This window comes from Mesoplodon mirus (genome assembly GCF_964341445.2).
Source record: "Mesoplodon mirus genome assembly, contig: HAP1_SCAFFOLD_856, whole genome shotgun sequence".
Lineage (NCBI taxonomy): Eukaryota > Metazoa > Chordata > Mammalia > Artiodactyla > Ziphiidae > Mesoplodon > Mesoplodon mirus.
In genome coordinates, this window is record NW_028295184.1 from 115,263 (window position 1) to 142,109 (window position 26,847).

A 26,847-nucleotide genomic window follows, 5' to 3' on the forward strand; every position below is an offset into this window, starting at 1 on the left:
AGGTGCCAGATGTCTGACACATAGGTTAGATCGCCTTATAACCTAAAGCTCCCTGTGTTTAGTTTGCTGTCTTCCCATGTGGAACATTAGCAGTTCAAAGAAGAGGAAGCGCTTCTAGAATCATAGCTAGATTAGCTGTTTTAAACAAATTTGGTGCTAGGTTTGGTTGAATAGATAGGGTTGCATATTTTCAGAAAAGCTAGTTTTTATTTAGAAAAGTCTGAACTTGGTTCCACTGTGGGCCTGATGATAGTCGTGGGGTAGCAACAAGAACAATATAATTTTTGTTTTTAAAATCCCCATTTTCCTTTTAGTCAGAGAGTTTATAGATACTTCAAGTTCTGAAAGTGAAGCACAGAGTGAACCAGAACAAGTTTCTGGTTACAACAGACTACTTGCCACATTAAAGGATGTTTCCAAGGAAGATGAGGAGGAGGAAGAGGAAGAAGACAGTGTTCTAGATGAGACGGAAATGAATCTTGAAGATGGCGATAGTGACATCGTTGTGGAGGAAGAGATGGCGGTAGAGTCTACTGACATGCAGAAGAGTAAGTGTCTTTGATGTGGGTTTATCGTCTTTGCAGGGACCACAGACAGATTGCCCCAGGGGCAGGGTGCCTTGTACCATAGAGCTGGGTGAAAGCACATGGATTCAAAGCAGAGAGTCTTAACATTGTTGGGCTCTGTGATATCTTCAAGAATCTGATGAAAACACAGGACCCTCTGGCCATAAAAATGCAGAAATGACATTTTTGCTTATGATTTCCAGGATTTCATCAATCCTACTTCAAATTCCCCTAATTGAGAGGAAAGGGAATGTAATTCTGTTTTTGTAATGGTCTCAATTTATGAAAGAGATTATTGTTCCTGCCTTAGAGGAGCCAAGTTTAATGGAAGATAGACATAAAATATACAGAACTTTTCAAGCATCAAATCTGAATGGAACCGATAAATATAAGGTGTTAAAGAGATGCAGCGTGGTCCCATGCTGCCAGGGTAAATGAGGGGAGGCTTCAGAGAAGAGCTGGGATTGAAAGCTTAAAGGAACTCTGTTTCACTCAGACATCTAGGTGACTATTTTATTTTAAATTATTATTAATTTATTTATTTTTGGCTGCGTTGTGTCTTTGTTGCAGTGCGCCGGCTTCTCACTGTGGTGGCTTCTCTTGTTGTGGAGCATGGGCTGTAGGCACGTGGGCTTCAGTAGTTCTGGCACACGGGCTCAGTAGTTGTGGCTCACGGGCTCTAGAGCACAGGCTCTGTAGTTGTGGCACACGGGCTCAGTAGTTGTGGCTCACGGGCTCTAGAGCACAGGCTCTGTAGTTGTGGCGCACGGGCTTAGTTGCTCGGCGGCATGTGGGATCTTCCCAGACTAGGGCTTGAAGCCACGTCCCCTGCATTCGCAGGCGAATTCTTAACCACTGTGCCACCAGGGAAGTCCCCATAGGTGACTTTTTAATTTAACTTTAAAATCAACTTTATTGAAGTATGAATTACATTCAACAAGGTGTACCCATTTTAAGCATGTAATCTGATAAGTTTTGACAAATGTGTATATATATATTGTCATCGCCAAAGTAAGATACAGAACACTTCCAATACCTGCAAAAAGTTCCTTCTTGTCCTTTTACAGTCCGTTTCCCAGGCCTGGCATCAGGCAACCACTGACATGCTTGCTTTCACTATGTATTAGTGTTTCCTATTCTAGAAATTCATATGAATGGAAGCATACAATAAGTACCCTTTTGCACATGGCTTCTTTGGCTCCTCATGTTGTTGTGACTCATCCGTGTAGTTCATATTAGTCATTCATTTCTTTTTATTACTGGAATAGTAGTCCATTGTCTGAATATATCTGGGTAACTTTTTATATTCTATTATCTTAATGCCTATTTGCCTTACTGTATTTTTTTCTATACTTTAAGGTGTCACACACCATTCTTAGTGTTTTCATTCATCACTTGTACTGGGATAAAAAAATCGTTGCCTCAGACTTAGGGATTTTTAAAATTTTGTTGGTTTTCCAGTTTCCTTTCATGTTTTAGGTTTTTAAAAATGAAAACTTTGGTTTTTTAAATTATAAAAGTAATATATATTTACTGTAAAAATTTAAGAGGGTAATATAGTTAACGTATATCTCCTCCACCCTGGGATGAACACCTTTAACATTTTATAGAACCTTCCAGACTAGTTTTTTATGGATGTATGAGTGAATATATATTTGTGTGTATGTGCATAATGGCCTCATACATTTCTGTAAGTTACTTTTTTCTTTAATAATATAACGTGTGTAACTGTGGGTTACTGCAGCTAGAACCCTGGTGTCCAAACTTCCAGGCCAAATCTCCTTCTACTACATTACACTACCATGGGGAGGTTTAAAAAAGAAAGGGAAAGTATGAAGGGTGATTTTTCCATGAATTAAATCAACTTTAAAAGGCGCATTTGGAGAGTCAGAGAGTGCTAATATTGTTAGAAAGAAGAAAGGTTTAAAAGCTGGTTAAATCTCATTTAAAAAAAATCCATATGTAGCACATTGTAAAAAAGAGAAGGAAGACGGCATTCATGATTACTGGGCTGGCAGGGTAGGGGACAGTTGCCTGCTGGGGGTGGCTCTCGTACTGGCTCTTCCACTCTTCACACTTGTGCTCGGCCAGAGCCAGGCGCCGCTGAGGGAGATCAGAGGAGAGGGTGGTGCCTTGGGGGTTCCAGGGAGTTGTGCAGCGGGCTCCCTTGCCACCCAGACTGCCCCAGGGTTCCCAGCCCCAAGGATTATGGAGCATCCCCACACCTGTTTGCTCTGCAGTTGCTGTTCTGCACGCGTTTTCTCCTCCGGCACTTTCTGCAGTGTCTCCTTGGCCTTCTGCTCATAGCTGTTTTTCTGGTCTTCCATCTGTAATAGCACCTTATTCATTCCCCAAGAAGTGTATTTCTGTAAATTTGAGGCAATTCAACAAATACACATTGACCTACTGTGTGCTAAGGCCTGAGCAGGGATACAGAAATGAAAAGAAATTGGTCCTTGCCCACAGGGCAGAGATGTCAGTAATCTGGTGGACCTTCTTCCAGGCTGGAGGCAGGCAGGGAGAGTCCCTCAGGTGATGTGAGAGGTGAGTGGGGATAAACAACTGCCCTGGGCGTGCTGGGCATTCTCCCCTAGGCCTTCCACAGGCACTTGAAATCTGACATTTCCAAAGGGAAATCATCTTTCCAAACCTGCTCCTATCTCAGTGGCCAGCATCACCACCCACCCAGTCTCCCAAACCCTAAACCAGGGAATCCTCCTTGATTTCTCTCTCACCTTCAAGGCATCAGTTCATCCTCAAGCTCTGTCAAGTCAACGTCTCTAACGGTTCATCACTTGTGTCCTCTATCCCCACTGCCACCTCCTCAGTCCAGACCCCACTGACACTATTCTAGGGGTTATGCAGAGACTATGTAGTATCTTCGTGCCTTGCCTCCCTTCAAACCCTCTTCAGTCCTGCAGCTAGAGGGTTCTTTCTAAAACTTAAATCTGATCCCATCACAACCTGCTTAAATCCCTCAGTGGTTCTCAGAGTTATAAGAATCAGGTCCAAACCCCTTGGCATGGCTCCTGCTTACAAGCCCAGACTTTCATCTCCTGCTGCCTCCACGCAAGCTGAACTGCTTGTAGGCCCCCTAAGCACTGTGCTTTTCAGCCTCTGCCTTTGCCCATAAAGCTGCTTCTGCTTAGAGTATCGTGACCCACGCTTCTCACCTGGTTAACTTCTACCCATGTTCAAGATTCAGCCCTAGAATCATAAATTCTGATAAACTTGGCCAACCATACCTCCCCCCCGACTCTTTATGGATTAGGCAGTTTTACTGGTGTTCACATAGTATCTATATTGCTAATCTATTGACTCATCTGTCTCCTTTAAGGGATTGTAAACTCCTTTGGGGCAGGGAGCATTTTTTAAAAAATAAAATTATTTTTGTAGGCTTGGGGATCTGAACACTATTCAGTAAAGTCAAGTTTTAAAAATGAATAGTATTTTTAGAATTTCTCCTGGCTTCAAGGTCAAAAAGAAAAAGACACAAGAGCAGCTTTGCAAATTCACTGGGGATCTTGCCTTTCCAGTGCTTTTCATTTTTATGCCCTGTGATTTTTGGGAAAGCAGGAGCCTTTTAGTGTCGATTCTGGGTTACCCAACTGGGTAAGAGATAGTCTAGATAATGCAAATTTACAGTTCAATATCATATCATTTCCATTTAGCTTTGGAGTCATCTGAAAATTTGGATTTAAATGTTGAGTGGGTCTTACGTTCTTGGAATTGTCATTAGAAACCAGATACAGGAGTTACTGGTTGAGATCATACATGGTTATGTCCAGGTTATTGGACTTAACCATGCTGGTCACTGACCAGCTTTATCCCCCATTGAAAACGAGTAGACTGGCATTCTGGATGATATGTCAGTCTCTTATGAGCTTGGTTGGCATTACTGAAAAAAATAAAAGTTGTGGATCCGCAAACCCATAGACTATATAGACTATGTTCCCCTGCAGAATTCTAACTACGTGGCCACCTTATCTTCCTAACATCAAGTGGGAGCAGTCTGGCCGGTCCATCTCGTTTTCTTGATCTTGAGTCCCCTGCAAAAGACATCCCCCTTTTCTGCACCAGCACGTACGTCACAGCCCTGAAGAACGTGTAGACATCTGAGATACGTTAACAGTGCGGGAGGGCTGATATCCCGTGAACACACACATAAATGCCTGTTAGACCTGGAAATTGAAAACCAGAGAGGCGGGGCCACACTGGTTTTGGCCCAGGCCACCAGCCACTGGTGTTCCCAGCAAAATGTTCCCAGTGTGGGAGTTTGAGGAAGCAGGGAAAGGCAGGTGGTGTGAGTTTATTAGGACTTGAGGCCCTCAGCCTCGCACCGAGGCCAGCTGAACCCCGAGAGCGTGCTTCCTGCCCTCCTATGGGCTGCTCCTCCTAAAGGTACTTGGTTTCAACAGTTATTTGTGCATCAGATTAAAGACTGAAGGGAGAGGGAACAGCAAGCCTAAATTCTTCATATCATACGCCACCTCCCTTTCTCTTCTTATTATATAAGCAATTCATGTGAAAAACAAATAAGGCCAACAAAACAAAACAAAATTACCTGAAATCTTTTTTTTTTTTCAGATTTTTTTAAAAAATTAATTTTACTTATTTATTTTTGGCTGTGTTGGCTCTTCATTGCTGTGCACGGGATTTATCTAGTTGCAGCGAGCAGGGGCTACTCTTCATTGCGGTGTGTGGGCTTCTCATTGCGATGGCTTCCCTTGTTGCAGAGCATCGGCTTCAGTAGTTGTGGCGCGAGGGCTCAATAGTTCTGGCTCACGGGCTTAGTTGCTCCGTGGCACGTGGGATCTTCCTGGACCAGGGCTTGAACCTGTGTCCCCTGCATTGGCAGGCGGATTCTTAACCACTGCACCACCAGGGAAGCCCTTGAGTTCAGATCTTATCTACGCAGCATGTACTAGCTCTGTGACCTCAGGGACGTCCTTTAATTATTTTGAGTCTTAGTTTATTTATCTGTAAGAGGGAACTAATGATAACTGTTAGGGTTGTTATTGTTCTAAGACATGATTCCACACTAATGCAGTCCAGCAGGGTGAGACAGACATGTCAACAAGTAATTGCGAAAAATGAGGTGGTATGGTAGGATGGAGGGGTGCGCAGCCTTGAAATAAAGGAGGGACCCGCTCTGCCCAGAGTGGGACTCAGGAAGGCTTTGCCAAGGAGGGATGTACACACCGGGTCTTGGAGGGTGAATGGGGGAGGCAACAGTGTGGGAAACAGCTTTGATGTATTTAGGAAACTGCAGTTTTTTCCAGGATAATTAGACCGTGGGTGTGGGCAAATGACAAGAGACTGGAGAGGCGGACAGATCGTAGATCACAGAGGGCCTACAGTGTTGGCTACTCTGACGACTGTGGGCTTTTTTCTGTAAGTGACGGGTGGGTGTTGAAGAGTATCCCATCTTCAGATTTGCTGGTGGTGAGGATGTGTTCAACTGCGAGTAGAGTTGCTTTAAGCTGTCGCATTTGAGAAGGTCCTAAAACAAGGCAACGGGAGAAATGGGAGGGGGAGGCGGAAGTGAAGAGACCTAGGTGGTAGAATCAACAGGACCCAGAGGCCACTGGACGATCCAGAGCGGAGGAATAAGGAGCAGTTCCCAGGGTTACAAACTAGGAAGAAAAGTGCTCTAAAAATCACAGGATAAGTTCCTCTTTTTTTTTTTTTCTGTAGAAAAATAACAATGTGTTTTGTGTGTAGCTTTTACAAAAAGTTTGGTAAGTTACATCACAGACTACTTAATTAAGTGCCATATGAGTGCCATAGAGGAGAGCTCTCCTCATTCTGTAGGCAGCATTAAGAAAAGAGCTAAAGAAAACATAACTATAACCATATTGATACACTTAAAATTAACAAAGGTCTGAAGAAAAATTTTAATGTGATTGCAATGTTTATGGTAAAGAAGAATTTGAATTTTAGTGTTTCCATGGTTTTTGAGTGTACAATTCTGAATTTGCATTATTGTTTACATTTTACAACTAAATTTTATGTTTATGAAAATGATATTAAGGTGAATAGTCAACCTGAAATAAAGTTTATATACAAGTGTTTAAAATATATTCACTGTGTTTTCTTCTATTTTAGTTACACTTTCTGGAAATGGAGAAAACGGTAAGGCACTTTTAACTTTCACTCTCAAGTTAAGTAGACTACTTATGGTATCTTAATTACAACCCATATACTTGTTATTTAGTGATGACTGTGTGTGTTTTGGTTTCCAGAAAGAAGATATATATTCTTAAAGCTTAAGTGATTAAAAGGAGATGTGTTATTAGATTTATTTTTATACATTCAGTATATTCTCATTTGTGTTATTTATGTAAATTGATTATTTTGTAAGGCATCTAGTACCCAAACTTCTTTGATGTATTTATATACATATTTTTGCCTTGTATATTCTTTAGAACTCTTTATAGTAGTGGTTCAAAGATTTTTAATATCAGTTCTAGCTAAGTTTGAGGAGGAGGTGTTTCATGATGTCTGAATTTTATTGGTGGTTCTCTTGTTTATGCATTTGTTTAAAATAGTACTTTACTACTCATAGTCATTTAATTAAGTAACCAGACTCTGAATTTGTGAATTATATTACTAGTTCATTTTGAAATGGAATTAAAGTTTTAATGACTAGTCAAAGAGACGGTGTCTGGAGAGAAAAATCATTACTCAAAATTTTATTGAGATAAAAGAAAATTTTAAGTCCTTTGAGATCAAATTTCAAAAATAAAATTTGATTTGAGATATGAAAATCCAGAGGATTTCTAAAACAGTTGAATGGTTAGAAACTTTTTTTGTGGTGGTGGTGGTTTTTTTGGCCGAGCTGCATAGTTTGCAGGATCTTAGTTCCCGGACCAGAGATTGAACCCGTGCCCCCTGCAGAGGAAGCGCTGAGTCCTATCCACTGGACCGCAAAGGAAGTCCCTAGAAATTATTAATAAATATTCTTATTGTTGAAAATAGAAGGCGTTAAGCATGTAAATCTCAAGTTGACTTTGGATCTAATTTCTCAGTAACAGAACAAATATAGACTCAATCTTGGTAGGCTTGTTTTTCTTGCTTAAAATCAAAACTGTTTCCTGTGTGTTGAAAGCACAGATATAGAAAGCAGAGAATTTCTGAAGTTGTTATAAAAGAACTTTTAACTTGGATCATTATTTCTTGGGACTATTTTCCCCATGTCTTTCAGAGAGTCTTAATTACCTGAAATCTTGCTATCCGAAAGTTACCATGAGTATTTTGGTGTATACTTGTTCCAGATTTTTCTTTATTTTCAACCCTTCATTAAGGCCATTGTAGTCTTGACAGATGATGCTGGCACAAGCACTTGAGCTGAGGCTCCTCTTTTTAAAATACTGTATTTGCATTTGGCTTAATTTCTCTCAGGCCCTGCCTTGCCTGGTCCCCAGCGTGGTGTTTTCTGCTGCAGTCTCTGTAAATTGGAGTTGGGGTGATGGGGCGGTCAGGCAGGGCTGTGTGTATCTGTGTCTGTATGAAGGAGGGCGGGCACACTTTCCAGTGTTTCTGGGCAACAAGCAGGCACTCACTGCAGTTTCCTATCCCTCAGGCCTGGGCTGTGGAGACAGGGGAAGTACCACGAAGGGGTGGACGACCCCGACCCAGCTAAATGGAAGGCCCAGCTCCGCTGTGTGCTCAAGAAGAGCAGGGAATTCAACCTGATGTACGACGGCACCAAGGAGGTGCCCATGAACCCAGTGAAGATATATCAAGTGTGTGACATCCCCCAGCCTCAGGGCTCTGTCATTAACCCAGGTGAGGCCCCAGCTGCTGGGGAGAAGGTGGACAGTGTGCCAGGTTCCGGGCTGGACCCTGAAAGCGATAGTCGACTTGAAAGTCGCCTCGCTTACGAAGTTGAAGACTGGTAAATAAAGCAAGAAATGCTGTCCCTAGAAAGAACCCAGAGAACAAAAGATATAAACTCAGCACAGTCTTCCTGCCCACCCAGTGGAACAGTAAAGCATTAGAAAGAAGAGGGGGTATTGAGTCCTATAAAAAATAACTTCTCTTGGGACTCAACACTGAGAAGAGAGGCCAGGTAGTTTAGAAGAAGGAGGGCTTAAAACTTAGAAGGTCTGAGTTATAAACCTCGGTCTTTCCATTTCACTACTTGTGGGACATTGAATCAAGTCATTCAACCTTTTGAGCCTCAGCTTCTTCCACTATAAAATCTGGGTTCTCATCTTTCCTGCATATTTCAAAGGCTGTTCTAAGAATCAATTGACATGACATTATGAAGGCTATTAAATTCTCTTTATAAATGATGGGTAAGTGATCATTTAATTTCTATGGTATTTTTCCTAGGAGAATACCACCTGATCCCTATATTTACTCAATGTTTAGCAAGTTCGGACTAAGCGCCAGATAATTTAGACTTGACCTCCAGTGAATCTAGTGAGGCTCTGCCATGAGGGAAGGGTCTGTCTTCACAGTAAGCTTATAAAGGAGAGAAGCTGTGCTGCTTGGGTCCTTAGAAGGGATGCTAATGTGTAGAAAGGGGTTTAGAGTAGGAATTAAAAGATTTCTAGGAGAAGGGAGTAGGGTCTGCAGCTCCTGGATAGGGGAGGGGATGAGAGCTTGCACTGGGGCTCCGTAGGAGGAGCTGGGAGTGGGGTGAACACCCTTGGTTCCCACTCTTTGGCATTGAGGGTGCACACTGAACCCAAGGCACCTCTGTGCTGGCAGTGCCTAGCTTGAACAGTGGGTCAGCTGCAGGGATGACAGTGCAACGTGAGCGCCTCACTTTTGACCTTTGTGTGTGTGTGTGTGTGTGTTTCTCGGGTAGGATCCACTGGATCTGCTCCTTGGGCTGAGAAAGATAATGATGTGGATGAAGAAGATGAGGAAGATGAGCTGGACCAGTCCCAGCACCACGTTCCCATCCAGGACACCTTCCCCTTCCTGAACATCAATGGTGAGTGGGGTGGGGGGCGGGACAGAGGCATGGAGAGGATGTAAGGGGCTTTGGTTTTGCAACCGTTGACACCACATCCACCATTGCACTGGGAGCAGCGACCAGGCCCTGGGGCCAGGCTGCCAGTCTGTTAGCAAGTAGGAGTCGTAGGCAAAGGAACTCCGTAGGCATAGTTATCCCAGTGGGGTGGCTTCTAGGCAGAGAGAGCATCTTCTGAATCTTATGTGATAATTCAGAGAAATTAAAAAATTAAATTCATTCTCAATCCCGCATACAAATACACAAGCTGTTATAAAGTTTGCTGATTTCCTTCAGGCCTGCAGGGATCATTTTCGTGAATTGTAGGCCAACTCTTGTGCTATTTCCCTCGGTACAAATTTTCTGTCACTGCCTTAACAGCCTCTGCTAAGGCTGTATCATGGGAAACTTGTGGCTCTACAGCTCTTAATACTAGGCTCTGATAAAATTTCTCTACTAGAGACTTTTATCTTTTTTTAATTAATTAATTAATTTATTTATTTTTTGTGGTACACGGGCCTCTCCCTGTTGTGGCCTCTCCCGTTGCGGAGCACAGGCTCCGGATGCGCAGGCTTGGTGGCCATGGCTCACGGGCCCAGCCGCTCCGCAGCATGTGGGATCTTCCCGGACCGGGGCACGAACCCGTGTCCCCTGCATCGGCAGGCGGACTCTCAAGCACTGCGCCACCAGGGAAGCCCTATCTCTTTTTTAACTTGACTGTTTGAATTCAGCTTCCCAGGAGAGATGAGTGTGGAGGTTGGAGGGTCCCTGTGGGACAGAGCAGGCACTGCGTCTCCCACTGCACGTCCTGAGGAGGCTCGAGCACAAGGGGAACTGCTCCTCCACAGCCTCTGCGCTGGAACTGTTCACTGACGTGCTCCTAGTCATATGACTTGCATTCAGTTGAGTAGCTTTTCATGACTTGTCTAAGTTCCATCTGGCTGCTAGGGTCCCATGAGATTCTTTGGCCACCTAGAGGATTCAGTGTATCAAGAGGATCCCTGTAGGGTTCTGGAGTCCCTTCCCGAGGTGATGCCCCTTCTGTTGAGAGTCAGGAAGTGACTCTTATCTGTCTACTTGCCCTCCTTCACTTACCCTGTCATGTACAACCTTGCAACCAAGTGATGAGTAAAGACAACGATCCTAGAGCTCTCTCAGGTTAATATTGCCCCAGCTACATTCCCACTTGGTGCAATGTAAAGATTTGGACATTTGGAAATGTGAGATCCTTTCCCAAATCTTTGGCTCACTCATTCTGTTATGCTCACCCCTTAAAAGGATGCAACCCATTTCCAGGATCATGATTTCCCTTTTCTTTTTTTTCATGTTTTTTAAAGCTAATATTGTGTGTCCTTACGTTATGGGCCACCTTGGATCCTTTATGGAAACATGTGAACATATATTAAAAATAAAAAAGTAAAATGTGGCCACACCGGGATTTCATTGCCCTGAGAGAGGAGTTGGGGCGCATCAGTGACTTCCACGAAGCCTATACTTTGAAACAGGCTCCGGGCCAGCCAGTTTCCGGCTTAAGCAAGGAGAATGTTCCAGCGGTAACCAACAAGGAGAACCTGGCGACGCCGGTCTCGACTCCATTCCTGGAGCCGACCCTGGGGAGCGACGGCTCTGCGGTCACTTTCGGGAAAACCCAAGAAGATCCCAAATCATTTTGCGTGGGCAGTGCCCCACCGAGTATGGACGTCACCCCCATCTACACCAAAGACGGAGCTGACGAGGCAGGATCAACCGATGGCAAAGTTCTGAAACCGAAGCCATCTAAGCTGGCAAAGAGAATCGCAAACTCCGCTGGTTACGTGGGTGACCGGTTCAAGTGTGTCGCTACCGGACTGTACGCAGACTCCAGTCAGCTCAGCCGGGAGCAGCGGGCATTGCAGGTGAGCCCCCCCACCCACCCGAATTTCAGGAGCCTGACCAGTTGTCAGGTTTTTTTAATATGTGAAGAGGAGGGGGCCGGGGGTATGATAGGGCAGGACACCGGACTGATTTGGTTAATGAAGCTTAGGATAATTTAAATGTTTGAAATGTGTCCAGTAAGGGGACGTAAGTGGATACTTTAAGTTATTCTGTAGATTTTAAGCGAACTCCACTCGAATGCTGATAATGGAAGTTTTAATTATTGCGAAGGATGTCTAAAAGACTGCATGACATTTACCTATCAATCGCTTTGATTTCTCTGCCGTTACTGTACGTTAACAAATATACCTAAAAGCGCTGCTTAGAATGCCTTACGTGATACTTGGTGGAGGTGTGTAGCGGCCGCATGTCTGAGATTCGTGCAATTTTTTTTTCCACCAAAAAAACAAACAAACAAAAAAACCCAAAAAAACAAACCTTGCTTAAAGGGATAGAGGATGTATTTAACTTGCTAGTGAATGATAGATGTTGTATAGGAATTTCCTTAAGATGTTTTACTTTTAATTAAAAGACAAATAAAGCCAAATTGTTTTGCAATGTTAAGAAAAAAATTGGTTTATGCTTATAAAAATGGATGAAGTTATCTAAATGATCCATTGAGTGCCCATTTTAATTACATAGATGGAAGGATTACAAGAGGACAGTATTTTATGTCTACCTGCTGCTTACTGTGAGGTCAGTTCTTCAAATTTTTGTTACTAGAATCTTACATAAACCTTTTGAGTTAAATTTCATTTCCAAATATACAAAGGGAAGTTTGTGGGCCTTGGTCGTCTTTATTCATTGTGCATTTGTTTTCTTTTGTGTTTTTGTTTTGCTTTCTTTGCGTTGTGTTTTTGTTTTGTTTTATTTACCTTCGAAAGAGAATGTCTGTCTCTATGCCACAGTGTATGTATGGCTATACATACACACCACATATATCTCTACATACATATGGCTTTACGAATAAAGAGTGTGTGACTAGTTACACATAGACACTCTTACATTTTTATCGTTCAATTTTAAAATATCTCAGTTGTATCATAAGTTGTGGTTGGTTTGGGGCAAACTTTTCTTTGAAGATACTTTCCTTTAAGGTAAGGGCAGTGAAATAGCTTTGGTGGTAAGGTGTGTCTTTTTTCCATCTCCGTTCTCTTTCTAGCGTGCAGTGATGCGCTTCTCAGAGTTGGAGATGAAAGAGCGAGAAGGTGGCCACCCCACGACCAAACACTCCGAGGTGCGCAAATTCAGCCCCGCTGACTGGGAAAGGCTGAAAGGAAGTCAGGACAAAAAGCCAAAGTCGGTCGCCCTGGAGGAGGCCATTGCCGACCAGAACGACAGTGAGAGATGTAAGTGAACCCAGGCGGCTCGCGTGTGGTACCACGTCGGTGGGAACGGGGCGGTTCCGCTCCCAGTGCCGAGGGAGGTGAGAGGAAACAATACGCTTGCGACGGCCCAGCGTCGGGGTGCTGGCTGTTCGGAGAACGGGCTGCTCTGGCCACCCTTCCCAGCTGTGGATTGCAAGGCTGGGTGTCCTTTTGAGCGTTGCGGCATCCAGGAGTGAAGCACCTATGAAGTGTTGTTTCCTGGCACGCATCTCCTTTTTCCGGAGAAATGCTCGTCCTGTAGTTAGTAATAGTCTGATACAGCAGAGCAGAGGAACGGCAGTGCAAGACCTCCAGCGTCGCAGGTACGTGTTCTGTTTTGTAGCAGGTACGGATCCGGGTTTTTGGTAGCAGTGGAATGACACTTGCAGCCAGAGCCAGACCCTCCAGAGTGACGGTCTCCTATGGGAGGGAGTGGAGAGTACTCGGATTCTCCCTCCAAAGGCAGAGGTTTCGTTAAAATGGGATGAGGGCTGATGAAGGCACCAGAAAGATGAGCATAATTATTCTCTGTGGCAGGCTCGTTTGCAGTCATTAGGAGTTGACGGCACGCTCCAAGGGCGTGGGATAGACGAGGGCGTTCTTCCTACCAGACGGGGTGTATTATGTTTTGGAGGCAAAATTGGAGAGAAAGCTAGTGTTTGCCTCGAGTCACACTCTGCGGTCCCATCAGCTGCTCCCCCGCTGGGGTTGACTTCGGGCTTTGCCCTCGAGACTTCCTGGGCTAATGAGATGTGTTGGCAGCCAGTGGAGGTCTTTCTCCCGCTTTCTTCAGTGTGCGTGCTTGTGGCCTGCAGCCTGCTCCGGACCCCAGAAACCTCACCGGTGATGGTGAGTGAGGGCACCTAGGTGAACGTCGAGGACAGGGTGGGCGTGACATCCTCCTGAGACGGGACAGTCGGGGGTGGTGGGCACGTTTGGGAGGTCCAGGCCCTTGGACCCAGTCGTAGGGTCGGCGTTCACCCGCACGCTTAGGTCGTGGGTGCCTGATGCAGTTCGGGAAAATTGTGGTCAGCAACAGCGTGTGCTTCTCTCTGCTGCTTGGAGCACTGCCCTCCCCCAGCTCCTCTTTGGGGTCAGACAAAGGCCTGTGGCCAGGGTTCTGGGTAAGCCACACCGGGACCGGTTTGTCCTACGTGGCTCCCGTAGACGGGGATTTCTGTGGCTAGTCAGTGGCGGCCTTACCCGAGGGATGGGGCTCTTGATGTGCTTGGAGTAGCCGATTCCGAGCTCCTCCCCCTCGGGACTGGAATGAAGAACGGAGGGTCCAGGCCACCCTGGAGTGAAGCAGCAAGAAGGCCTCCCTCCTTGCCTGTGCTCACAGCTGACACGCAGCCCTTACCCTCCTGAGTGGCCTCATGACTCAGCTCCTGGGGAAGTTTCTCAGAGAGAGGTGATAAAAGTGGACAAGGCCAAGTTCACGGGGATGCGCTTTTCTGAGGAGGGGATCTGCCTGTTCTGGGTGGATGGTGAGGGAGGCTGGAGGAAGGGAGCGGGCAGTTAACCGGCCTCGAGTCTTCTCGCCCTTTTCTCCTGCAACGTGGCCAAACCCAGGGTGGCCGCTGCCCTTCACGTCTCAGTGGCCTTACCCGCCCTTCTTCCCAGAGACGTTTGTGTGCATCCTTCCCAGTCTTTCCTGCTGAGCGTGGAGACGAGAATTCGGTGTGGCTGATGGGGAGCAGGGCCTGAGCCCCAGACGATTCTGAAAGCCCCCTCTCCCCACCGCCTGCCTCCAATCTCAGACCGACCGACGGGTCTCTTCCTGGAGCACCTGGGACGTGGCCCAGTGAGCCATGAATCACCACCGTGGGAGGGCAGGAGAAGGGTTGGGGAAGGTGAGGGGCTCCGTTTGAAAGGTTGGGGCAACGGAGGTGGGTTCCCCACCCACCCTCTGTCTTGTAGAGACGTGGGGTTTGTAAATAGCTGGTCAGGAAAGGTCACCTGAAGGGGCCACTGTTCTTATTGCGGCCTCCACGTCCAAGGCACAGCAGGTGTTCATTCCATTCAGCTGGAAATGAATGGGCCTTCTTGTTCTTGGGCCATCATGTCTTGAGCTGATATGGGCTCAGGTCCTGCGCATGGGTGTCGGTGTGGCCGAGAGCCGAGCTGTGAGCACATGGGAGCTGGGGCGGGGATTTGGGGCGGGCAGGGGTCACAAAGAGGGTCCAGGACGCCTTCGAGATGCCTTCCCCCTTCTGAGGCAGCCCCTACCCATGGAGGGACCAGGAGCTTCCAAGGTGGTGGGTGCTGTTTGCGTGGCCCTGGTGCGGGTGCATCTTGTTGCTAGGGGCTTGTTTAAAAAAGGAATTAACTTGAAAACACAGGGGCCGAGACACTCATTTATTCTTTATGATCACATGGGTGGCTGAGTGACATTTTTATTTTGGAAGTTCACCAAATGAGTTTGGAGGTTCCTCAGACTTGGAAGTTCATCACTAGGAACCCTCAGTGGCATTTGAAGACGGGGCGGGGCCAGGAGGCATTGGTCCCTTCCTTCTCAAACTTGGAGTAAGCATCTCCCTTGCCAACCACTTGGCTGGGACAGGCCTAGGACCTGCTCAGTGGCAGTGCCTGGCCAGGAGCTGGAGGAAGCCTCCGTCGAGGGGCTTCATGAGACTTCTTTGCTCAGGGAACTTCTGTTCCAGCTGAGCACCTGCACGTTTGTCAACTACTTTGGAACAGAGATCCCCTGCACTCCTTCCGTAGCGGGTGTAACTTTGAACAAGGTTAGCCCTGACTGGAGGTGCTATAGTTAAGCTAGAGAGAAGGGGATTTTAATCCTGGGGAGCCTTCCAGCGACTCAGAACCCTCTCACCTTGTTTAGGCCTCACTGGGCATGGCTCAACCGTGGTGAGGGTGCTTTGCTGCCACAGTGACTTGTAAATGTTGCTGTGGTGATGCTTCTGTGAGGTGATGCTGTGGTACAACCATAATGCATTTGGGATATGTGTGCTGTGAGCCACAGGACCATGCTGCAGGGACCACGTTCACATCTTGCTTAGACTGGGTGACCAAGGGCACATGGCTTCCCACTTTAGAAGGGCCAAAAGTAGCGATGATGGCAAAGCCTGATGGTTAGGATCCCCGTGTATCTATTTCTCTCCCCATCTCCTTTGCCCTCGAGGGTAGTCCTCCTGTGGGTCGTGGTTAGAACAGTCTTGGAGAAGCTCCAGGTGACACGGAGCCTCTACCCCATAGCTGGTGGCCATGGGGCTCTTGGGCAGTCGGGGTGGGTGTCCTTCAGGGATGTTACTGGCCTGGGTAAGGTCACACGAGCGTAAGGTCTTGGGGGGCCTTAGCTGAGGGGAATTGAGATCTTTGCCCTAAAAGGCTCCGGGGTTGGGGGAAGGGTGGATGGATCTAGTTTGGAAAAAGAAACTTTCAAATTGGACATGGGGGTTCTTAAGGTAGCCCTTCCATTCCTCCATGGATCCCCTCCCACGGAGCTTTTAGGGAAGGCTGATTGGACCAGAGAAGTCCGGTGGTGTAACCAGCAAGGCTCACCTCTTAAAATTTCCTACATTTCAGGCCTGAGGTTCTGGCTGGTCTGAAAGTCTTGGCATCTTTTGGTTAAAGGGATTTTTCCAGCCTTTCTCTGTGCTGAGCCCGGCCCATGATGATGAAGCCCACCCCTGGAGGGAGGCTAGCAGTAACATTCCCACCTTACAAGTGAAGGGGACCGAGTTGAAAAGCGGCGCCATTCCTTCCCGAGTGTTTAAGAGGGTCACAGAGCAGCCGGAGTGAGAGTTGCAGCACGCCGTCTTCACCGGGCCTGCGGCAGCCTGGGCTGCATCACCCGTAAGCACAGGCCAGGAGTTTGGGGTTTCTCCTGCCATGACAGGAGACCCTCGCGGTTGGGGTGATTCCACCATTCCGGCAAGAGTAGATGGGGACCTGTCCCACCTTGGGATACCCTTGGAGAAAAGCTAAGTGTGTTCCACCATTGAGAACACAGGTCAGGGTAGCCCAGGCCAGGGTGAGGTTCATCCCCACAACTGACTGCCATTAAATGCTGGGAATGCCCCCCAAGAGAGGCTGATCAGGGGACCAGCTGGCTGGGCAGAAGTGGGGGTGATACTTGAAGGGGTCTAGGGAGAGGAGGAGGAATGCAAGCAGCATGTGAGGGGTGTGTCCATGATTTCATCTAGAAAAACGGGCTGTGGGAGCTTAGCTCAGGTGTTAACGAAATACCAAACTCATACACCCACCCCCACCCCCGGCCGGTGATGGACACAGGGTCACCGTCGGGGAACTCTTTAACAGCACAGTGATCGTTATGGAATTATTTGTGTGTTAGAAACAATGTGACTGGCAAAGCAGTTGAACTGTTTCTTTGGCTAGAGCAAAAGTGAGGAGTGATGTTAGGCTGGGGTGACTGGAGGAAAAGCCCCAAGTGGATGCTAGATTGAGCACAGGGGGCAGGAGCAACACAGGCGGAGCTGGGGTGTGAGCCGTTCAGCCCTGCCTGCCGCCCCCCCCCCAACCCCCCATGAAGGGGGTTGGAGTCTTGTCTTTGAAATGTCCTTAGATGCTTGTTGCCTGGGAAGGAAGGCCTGGAGACGTGCCAGGTGGGTGACTGGTGTCACTGAGGGCCTTCTTCCTAGACAGGAAATAGGAGCAGCGCCTCGATGGCAGTGAAATGCTCTTCCCCCCACGGGTGTGGAAAGAGGACAGACGGACTTGTAGCAATCTGGTTGAGTTCTTTGAAATTGCCCTTGACCCTGTGTGTGCACCGGGAAGCCTTTCCTTTCCCTTTGCCAGGCTCCTCTTCCCTTGGTCTCCCCAGCTTCCCAGCCTCCCACCGTTCCTTCCCTACCCTTTTGCTTCCCCCTCGCCGCTGCTGACCCAAGTGAACATTGGTGCTATGTCTGTGTAGATGGCAGTTGGGGGCTATTTGGTCTCTTGATGACATCGGCCTTTTTTGTTTACTAGCAGCTGTTTCCATAGTAATTTGTAGCTCCGCCCTGATGGGTTGGATCTTACTGTGAGGTCACTCACTCCCCTTTAAGAGTAAGCCACCTTGGAGAGTTAAGCAGTCAGGGAGTTATCTCACATGCCTGTAGATGCCCCACCTTGACCCTTGAAGGATGGATTGTGAGTGGGCTACGCGCCTCATTTTCTGCTTCCTTTGCTGGTTGTGTTCAGCTGTCCTTCCTTTGGGATGTCTTTCTGAGGGTTTTGTGCTTCCAGCGTGTGAGGCCCCTGGTCTCCAAAGGTGGGGGGGTGGTCTGTTGGTAGCAGATTGCCTTGGGCATGGGGGTCCTGCCTGCTCCTGGTGACCTTTGTTCCCTCCTTTCCGGGTTGTCTCCCCTCCCCTAGGGGAGTGTTATGATGGAAGCAAACCTGACCCCTTCAAAGCCCCAGAAGACAGTGATCTTCCTGAGGACATGGACACGGAGCCCCCCAGAGAGTCCCCCGCCGACCAGGCGGCCCCGGACGCGTCACGCAACCCCACCCTCCGGCTGAACAGAAAGCGCAGGGTCTCTGGCGATAGGAACCACACTGAGACCACTGTGCTCCCGGAGGACTGTCTGCTGAAAGCCAAGCGGAGACGGGTCTCCAAAGGTGAGCTCGGTTTCGCCTCGGGCCCGCAGGGCACCCTACGGCAGTCCTGGGGCGGAGCAGTGGAAAGTTCCAGTCCCACCCTGGAGCCCTGGGGGGAGCCACTCACCCCTCCCCACCCCCCACCCCCCACCCCCCCAAAGCCAGGTGCCGGGGCTGGAGCCCAAAGGTGGCCAAAGGCAAATAGGCCCCCTCCCGAGACTTGGTGACAAGTTCCAGCCAACACAGTGGCCACACCCCTCCCCTCCCCCACCCCTGTTAGTGATGTGTAAGACAGTTTGTTTCCCCCCCGGCCTGCCCCGGGGGGCTTCTTCATTAATTTGTAGTTGTTTCTCCATTAGCGGACTGGCCTGAGAGGGAAATGACAAACAGTTCCTCTAACCACTTACAAGAGCCACATTATAGTGAGCTGACCACCCTGAGGTGTGCATTGAATTAACAGGGCTCCATCCCAGAAAGCAGCGCCGCTCGCTGCACCTTAGAGACCGGCGGGAGCAGAGAGCAAACCTGGCCGGCAGGGCAGGAAGGAGGTGACCCAGGCGGTTCAGCCTGCGGTCACCCCCCAGGGCAATAGCATCTCCGAAGAGAAACCTGGCAGGAAAAGGGCAGAGGCCAAAAGCAACAGAAGCTGGTTGGAGGAGTCCCTTAACTGCAGTGACAGTGAACAGGGTACGCGCGGGGCGGGGGGCGCTCCTGGAGGGTGGATCACCCGCCCTCTGTGGGAAACGGCCCTGGAGGGGGCCTGAGCGCCATCCAAGTTGACAAGAGTAGCGTGTGGCGAGCGGGGAGTTTTCTTCATGGGGTCCTTTCAGCCTGCGCACTTCCTTATGGAATGGACAGTGAGGCGGGAGCGCGACTTCCTGGGCTGCTCCTCATCACCCAGCCCGCGGCTGGGCAGGAAGGGAAGTCTTGGGTGAGCCCGGGCGCTTGTCAGCGCCCTCATTCCAGCCTCAGGCTGTCCCCAGTCGCCCTGTCCCGAGCCCCCAGGTCCCCCACGGTTGGGGACGGGAGCGCACGAAGGGCTGGCTTCTGTCCTCTCTTGCGGCCCTTTGAAGCGACTTGCCATTTGGCGTGTCGTGGCTTAGCCTATTTGCCGGTTGAATGTGGGATAATTAAAATATTAGTGCTTTGAAAACATAATCGGTATATCTTTAAAAACTGAAGCTGCTCCAACGATCCGTGCTAACAATGGGCTTTTCTTTCCTCACCGGCTACAACTGTGTGACGCCCGCTTCTTCTCCCCCTGACAGATGTGCTGTGCGTGGACGAAGAAATGGATTGGCAGCCTTCGCCCCCGCCGCAGAAATACACCGACAACAGCGAGAAACCATCCGGGAAGCGACCGTGCAAAACCAAGCATTTGATCCCTCAGGAGCCCAGGCGGGGCTTGCCGCTGCCAGGGGAGTCCTACGTGGACAATGCGGATGGCAAGGTACCTCTTGCCCCTGGCTCTCCCCCGCCCCCCGGGCCTGTGCAGGCACATCCCGCCTGCCTACTTCTCTGCTTCTGGGGACAAAGCTTTCCTTTTCCTGAACCCCTCCCCCCAGAACGTCACTGCCCCTTCCTAGGGGACCTGTCTCCAGGGTGGTGGTGAGGTTTCCAGCGAGTAAAAATGCACCCTCTGCCTCCCGCCCCGCCTCCCCCAGACAGAGAGGAGGAAAAGTGCTTTCCTCCACTCAGGTTTGTAACTCAGGGAGGAGGCGAACCAGGCGGGTGGTGGAAGGACAGCCTGAAATGTGTGCGCTGCCTGGTTTCGTGATAGGTGACCGTCCGGAGATTTTGAAAGCGGCCTGAGCCCAGTTCTGACCATGATCTTTCGCCGGCCAAGCAGGACCAGAAGCCCTTGGACCGTTTGCAGCAATTGTTACCAGCTTCCCAGGCCTCGCAGCTGACGTGCTCAAGCTCCCCTCCAGAGACCACCCAGTCCCGCCCGATGCCCCCGGAAGCGCGGAGACTTATTGTCAATAAGAACGCGGGCGAAACCCTCCTACAGCAGGCCTCCCGGCTTGGCTACGACGTGAGCATCCTTGTGGGTGCCCCGGATCAGGATCCGCCGGCTGCTGCTCCTTGGGTGGGGGACACGCTGGCTGGGGATGGGGGGCGGGTCTCAGAGCCCAGCCCCCTCCACGTGGCGGGCTGGGCTGGCTGTTCCAGCAGGGTGTTTGCGTTGGCCCCGCTCACACTGCGGGCTCTTTGGTGGCTTGTTCAGTCGTGGTGTGAAAAGAAAGGCAGGCCTCTCTGACGTTCCGTTCCCGTTCAGGCAGGTAGGCTGCTTCGGCCAGTCCGGCTCACTTATCTCTGATATAAAATCTGACCTAACCCAGGGCTTGGCGACCAGGGGAATTTTAATGAGCCCTTTGGGTTCTGAATAGCAAGAAGGAGAGTAGTTATTAGCTCTAATAAGTTGTGCTGTTTGGGGCAGAGTGATGCCCCTGTGGGGTAGCGGGTGGGAAGTGTCTGTGCAGAGTAGGGGTGGGAGTGGGGCAGACGTGAGCAGTCTCTTTCTGAGAGGGCACGGGAGCCGAGGGCTGATGGGCGGGGAGCAGGGGTTGAGCCTTGCACAAAACTCCTGTCCACACTGCTGTATCCCAACCCAGCACGCTGATGACAGTGATGGCCTCTATTGCTGGAGCAACATGGAAAGAGAGCTGACGTCTGCCTAAGCCCGTGTGACCTGTAGTAACTCCTTTCACCCTTTTAACATCTTCACTGGGAGTAACGAGTTCTAGCCCACTCTCGGATGAGGAAACGGAGCCTCAGAGGGGTTGGCTGATACCCGTACAGGTAGCAACCCAGCAGTGCCCCACAGCCCACCACGCTCCTCAGCAAGACGGGCTCACACTGGAATTGCCCTTTTTACAGTTCAAAACCTCTGTGAGACACATGACTGTCTCTGCCCTGTGCAGTTCCCCCACCATACTTGTCAGGAGCAATTGGGATGTAATAGCCCACAGGGCAAAGGCATTTTTCTGTGCTGGCGTCAGCCCTCTGGGAGTTGAATGGTGACAGTAAAAGGCGGTTCAGCAGGCTGAGCGTGGAGGTGTGGCTGAGCACTGGGGTGGCAGGACCCAGGCTGGCCCGGAGCCCTGGCGCCCACACCCTCAGCCAGCTCTGTGCCCCCGTCCCCCGCCTCCCGTCGTGTCCCCCCACCCCGGTCCATAGCGCCGTGAGCCCTTCGAAGTGTGCCTGCCTTGGCCCTAAGGCATGACTGGGGGTGGGAAGTTGGAAGCACCAGGGCTCTGCTTAGTTTGGGGGTGTTTTTTGTTGTTGTTGTGGGTTGAATGTGCTGTTGTTTATATCTCCACGTCTCTTGGAGACCTCTCCATTAGCTAGAGAGCACTTTCTGGTAGTTGGCGCAGTTACTTGCAGGTGAAGTCCAAGGAGCACCCAGTTGGCTTCCCAAGACCTGAGAGCGGGCGCCTAGGAGGACGGAGCAGATGTTGCACATGGTGCTGAGCTGGACCCCCCGTGGTTGAGAAGATCGTCTCCTTGCTTCCAGCAAACGCTGGAGGTGGGGGGGAGCCCCCTAACCCCAACTTTTGGGTTAGGGTTGAGAAAGTAGACTCCCGCTTCCAGCAAGTGCTGGAGATGGGGGGGCGGGGTGCTGCTGCACCCGCCGTGGAGGGCGGGGCTCCGAGCCCCACCTGTGAACTCGGCATCATTTCCAGCAGCCTCCCTTTGGGACCAGAGACGTCAAAAGACCCTCGTTGGTCCTCTAAGACAGTTTCCATTTTGGTTTGGTGGCTCTGAGGCCTGGACCAAGGGACACTTGATCCATACTGTTTTAGGCTACCTGGCCTTTGATTGCACAGGAAGCCTTGGGAATGTTTACGGTGGGATTTGTTTTTTTCTTCAAATGTAAATTTCAATATGTAGATTACACAGATCACCAGTGTTGATGCTGAACATTGTGACAAGTAGATGAACGCTTTCAACGTTGAACCCAACTTTCTGGGATTTCTCTGGGCAGAATTTTAAATGTTGGGATGATGGCCCAGTTGGGAGATGTGGCAGCTTCAACCTTTTAAAACGGAAGGACAGTCTGCTTAACCAGATAAGGGTGTGGTTTGGGAGGGTTTTCCTGAAGTTTTGTCTTCAGCATTCTTGGTTATTTTCTTCTGCTTAGCCAAAGATACCATGTGCAGTATAAAGGCTGTCTGAGCTTTATGTCATGATAATCTGGTTCTGGAAGTTTAGAAACACACTCTGGCTTCAGATCCGCGTTAAACAGATCACTTGCGTGGCCAAAGACCTCAAACCTTTCCCTCCTGGGAAAAAGGCTTCTATTTCTTAGGCTAAAACGCCAGTGTGCAACCACATGCTTGTGCCTTTAGCGGTGATGGTTAAATTTTCTATGAATTGAATAAGTCATGTTTTTTAAAAAGTTAATGAGGCATTTAATTAACTCACAACGTCGGGCTTATGGCCTTTATGGTTACGTTTTGCGGGTAATGGCATTCGGTTTATAGCCGCTGAACAGAGAGCTGTCCGACAAAAGCAGTTTGACTTTGCTTGGGAATGGCTGGACTGCCCTTCAGACACTCCCGTTTATTTCTAGCGGAGAAAATAAAGCAAGGAATGTGTTGCGTCGACAGACCCGCCCCGCCTCTTCACCTTTCAGTTAGAGAAAGTGTTGGTGGCGACGGTTGCCATCCATTTAGAGGCCGTCACCCTCGTAGCTAGGAGAGTGTAGTCAGCCCACTTGACCCCCAACGGAGAAGGCCTGTGGGATGCTCGTCACAGCGGGATTGCATCCCTCTAACTGGGGCCCTCTTGGGCCTTTTGAATCTTCCCAGCTGACCAGGTACCACAGCCCTCAGTTACAGGTCTAGTGCTTCATGTTAATTGAACTTGGGGTTTAATATCTCTGGGCCTCAGTTTCCAAGTGTTGAATGAGGATAGTACTACCTTCCTTTCCTGCTGTCTCCTGGGTTCCCTTGGGTGACAGAAGACGTCCTCATCTGGGGAAATGAGAAGCACCGTGTAAATAGTGGGATCAACGTGGTTGGGTTAGGACAGCCCGTGGCCAAAGGTCTGACCTGGCCGTGGGGCCACTGCTGCCTTTGCTGCCATCTCCCAGGAGAAGAGAGTTGACTTACCCATCGGCTCGGACGGCCTTTCATTTCTAGGTACCCTTGAATCTGCCCTCGTAGTGATGAAGGTTTCCAGGCGAAGGCCATGATTGTCACAGCACATAAACCCTGGGTTGAGTAAATTGATCTGTGCACAGCAGTTGGTGGCGTTCAGAGCTGATCCCAGAGCCACGTGACAGGGCCTCTCCCTGGCTGGGGCACACAACTCATTAGCTTGCAGCCGTCCACTCAAGTCTGGCTAGTGAGGGCCTGCTAAAAGAGCGGCAGCTTCATGCGGTGTCCTGGATACCAGGGCTCGGGGCAGGTGGCCTGGGAGCCCAGAGGGTTGTGGGCTTTCTGGCAGGTTGGGATGTAAGCGTAGAAACGCATTCGTGGGCGTGCCTTTTCTCTTCCTCCTCTTGTTTTGGAAGGGAGCTGCTGCAGTGACCTGAAGTAACAGGGCACCGATGGCCAGGTTTACCAGCATGCCCCATTGGGTTCACGTGGTAAGCAAATGGAACATTCTAGTTCGCTCCCAAGTGAGTGGTCACCTTTGATTGGCGTGTCCTCCAAAGGGCATAAAAGGTTTTACAGAACCGATCTCGCACTTATGGGCGGCTAGAATGACCCCCGTTTTAGGTTTAACAGATGAGTTACCTGAGAGATGTCACAAGGAGGCCTGTTCTGACCCCATCCCATCCCCCCTTACCCAGCAGACCATGTGCTGGGCCACATGCACGTTCTGCCTACTCCCAGCTCTCAGAACCTGACAGCTCTCTGCTGGGCACGACTTACCCAGTATAAACAGTATAAGGTGTTTTCTGGTGGCAAATGCTTTCGAGGTGTCTGAAAACTTTCTTAAGGTAATAAAACATGGAATAAATTCCTGCTCTGCTTACTGGGAGTGGTTCATATTAATATTTTAACAAGCCAGAGAAATAAGGTTAATAACAGTGATTCTAATGCACAGTGTTGACACAGAACATCTCCGGGGGTGGGGGGCGGTGAACGTTTTATTTGATTCTTGAAATGTGGAGGTTGCAGCCTGTGGTGTATCAGGTTCCTGTCATTAACTTGAGTAAATATGAAAATATTGGACTGATTCTGCCCCAAGAGGGTGGAGTGAGGCAAAATAGAGGGTGGGGTTATTGGAGGCATTTTGTGTCATTCCTCGAGGATGGAGGGAGAGAGCTTCTCTTTAACTCTACTTAACATACAGACAAGAGCATCTGAGGCCCAGGTTCTGATTTGGGGTCTTAACAGGGGGCGGGAGGATGTAGCTGGCCTGGGTGTCCCTGCTTCTCTAAGCTGGGGAATGTTCTCCGGCTGATTTAAGCTCTCTTTAAGTGTTGGTCATCCATACTTTTATCTAAACTTGTGTTATCGTCCACTGCCACCGACTGAACAGACCCATCAAGTGAGAATGGTCTGTGCTTGGCAATGTGTCATCTAAGATGTTAGCAGCCGTGACACCTCTGTACTGGTCACGTCGGCCCCTGGGCTGAGGGCTTTCATCACTATCCGAATGCGTCCTCTCAGCAGCCCTGTGGAAGCTTGGAGAAGTTCAAGGGTAACTTGGCCATGGCCAGGCCACTGGTGCAGCAGAGCCTTAGACAACACTGTCTGTATCTCCAAGCCCTTCTCACGCACTCTCGCCCCCCACCAGGATGCCTGCCGCCTGCCCGCGCCATGGTGGGCTTTTGGTCCCAAGGATGTATGCCTTTGAGAGTGGGCACCGCCAAGCTATGGGGAGGTCACCCTTACAAGGTTCACTGTATGGTGGTCTGATGGTATTTCCTCTCCTCTCCTCTCCTCTCTCTGTAGGAAGTGGTCTTGTACTGCCTGGAGAACAAGATTTGTGATGTGAACCACCACGACAGTGCGGGTTACTGTGCCCTGCACGAGGCTTGTGCAAGAGGTTGGCTCAACATCGTACGACACCTCCTTGAATATGGCGCCGATGTCAACTGCAGTGCCCAGGATGGAACCGGGTCAGTGGCGGTCTTGCTCTTGGCCTGGCCCTGCTGGGGCATAGGCAGTGGTTCTCAGGGTGTGCGGGGAACCCCAGAAGGAAAGATGGACAGTGAGTGCCATGTAAGCACACTGATGGCGGAGTCCTCTAGGATGGAATCGGACAGATCTTTCTGGCAAATTTACATAGAACTTTAAAACTCTGTGACGCTCTTATGGACAGAAGTCCCTGAAAACGTTGAGCCTGCATGAATAATCAGGGGTGTTCTCTTTTAAGACCCTGGACTCTTCACCAGCGTCTGTTGAATCACAATCTTTAACGTATATGTGAGTTGAAAGTTGCAGGAGTTCAGACAGGTCCAGTGGCAACTGGCTTGATAGGACCTGCCGTGTCTACCCACATCCCCGGGCCTGGCCCCCACTCTGTCCTTGACCTCGGTTTACTGGCCAGAGGCCCAGGTCTGCATCAGCCCAAGCGTCTTCCTGGTTATACCTGGGACGCCACCACGAGGCAGGGCACCAGGGCTTTCCTGACGGTCATGAAATCAGCAGAACCGTGAGGTGTTTGGTGGTTCATGGTGTCCACAGAGCATCCTTTCTGGATGGGACTGCGGCCAGTGTTCCCGACCCCAGCGGACACGGGCAGGGGGACTCTGTGCCCTCCTGAGGACTCGCCCTGCCTGTCGACTGCTGCTGGGCGAGAGGGTGGATCACTCACCTCCACGTTGGTTTCAGGAGAGGTTCCACTTTGCCCCTAGTTTCTCCTACAAACTGCACTTTTGGGGTTTTGTTTGTAATGGTGTAACAATGGCTTCTCATATCTGCTTCCGGGATGCTGGGGTTCTTCCCCCGACCCCGCCGTACGTTACCTTCTTACAGTCTGTCACTATTTAAGTTCATTGGAAACATTTTCATCGTGGCCTGAGTTCCTCCTTGGGCCATGCATGAAGAGAGATTTGCATTGAAGAATTAGGCCTGAGATGGTCCCTTCACCTGTCCCGTAAAGGGTTATGTGTTGAAATAACAGAGTACTTTGTCGCAGCGACCGTACGCTCACCTCCTCGGTGAAATAGCGCGCCTACGAGGCTTGGCCGCACACGCTCGATGTTGCCCCGTGTCCTTAGAAGCAAGCGTCGCGTGCACAGGTGTAATCCCCCGCACCTCTCCTAGGCCTCTCCACGATGCTGTCAAGAATGATCATCTCGAAATTGTCCGCTTGCTTCTCTCCTACGGTGCTGATCCTACCCTGGCTACGTACTCAGGTAGAACCATCAAGAAAGTGAACCACAGCGAACTTCTGGAGAAGTTCTTAACAGGTACGGCAGAGGTCAAGACACGGTCTTGTTCAAGCATCTAGACGGTGACTTCACAGCCTTTCACCTGGGTTCCCCCTACCCCCACCCCCGTTT

General features: G+C 49.6%; 1 protein-coding gene across 1 annotated transcript; it reads left to right on the top strand.

The window, feature by feature from the left end:
* LOC309797668 (BCL-6 corepressor-like) lies at positions 1-26,833 on the top strand. The gene is given in 13 exon segments (XM_082646119.1): positions 1-548; positions 6,675-6,701; positions 8,152-8,357; positions 9,388-9,516; positions 11,040-11,429; positions 12,091-12,144; positions 12,611-12,797; positions 18,153-18,398; positions 19,646-19,827; positions 20,158-20,175; positions 20,179-20,412; positions 25,292-25,458; positions 26,609-26,833. Coding segments are annotated over 10 exon segments (1,668 nt in total). The 5' UTR covers positions 1-548; positions 6,675-6,701; positions 8,152-8,357; positions 9,388-9,513; the 3' UTR covers positions 26,796-26,833.
* The last annotated feature ends 14 nt before the right edge of the window (positions 26,834-26,847 follow it).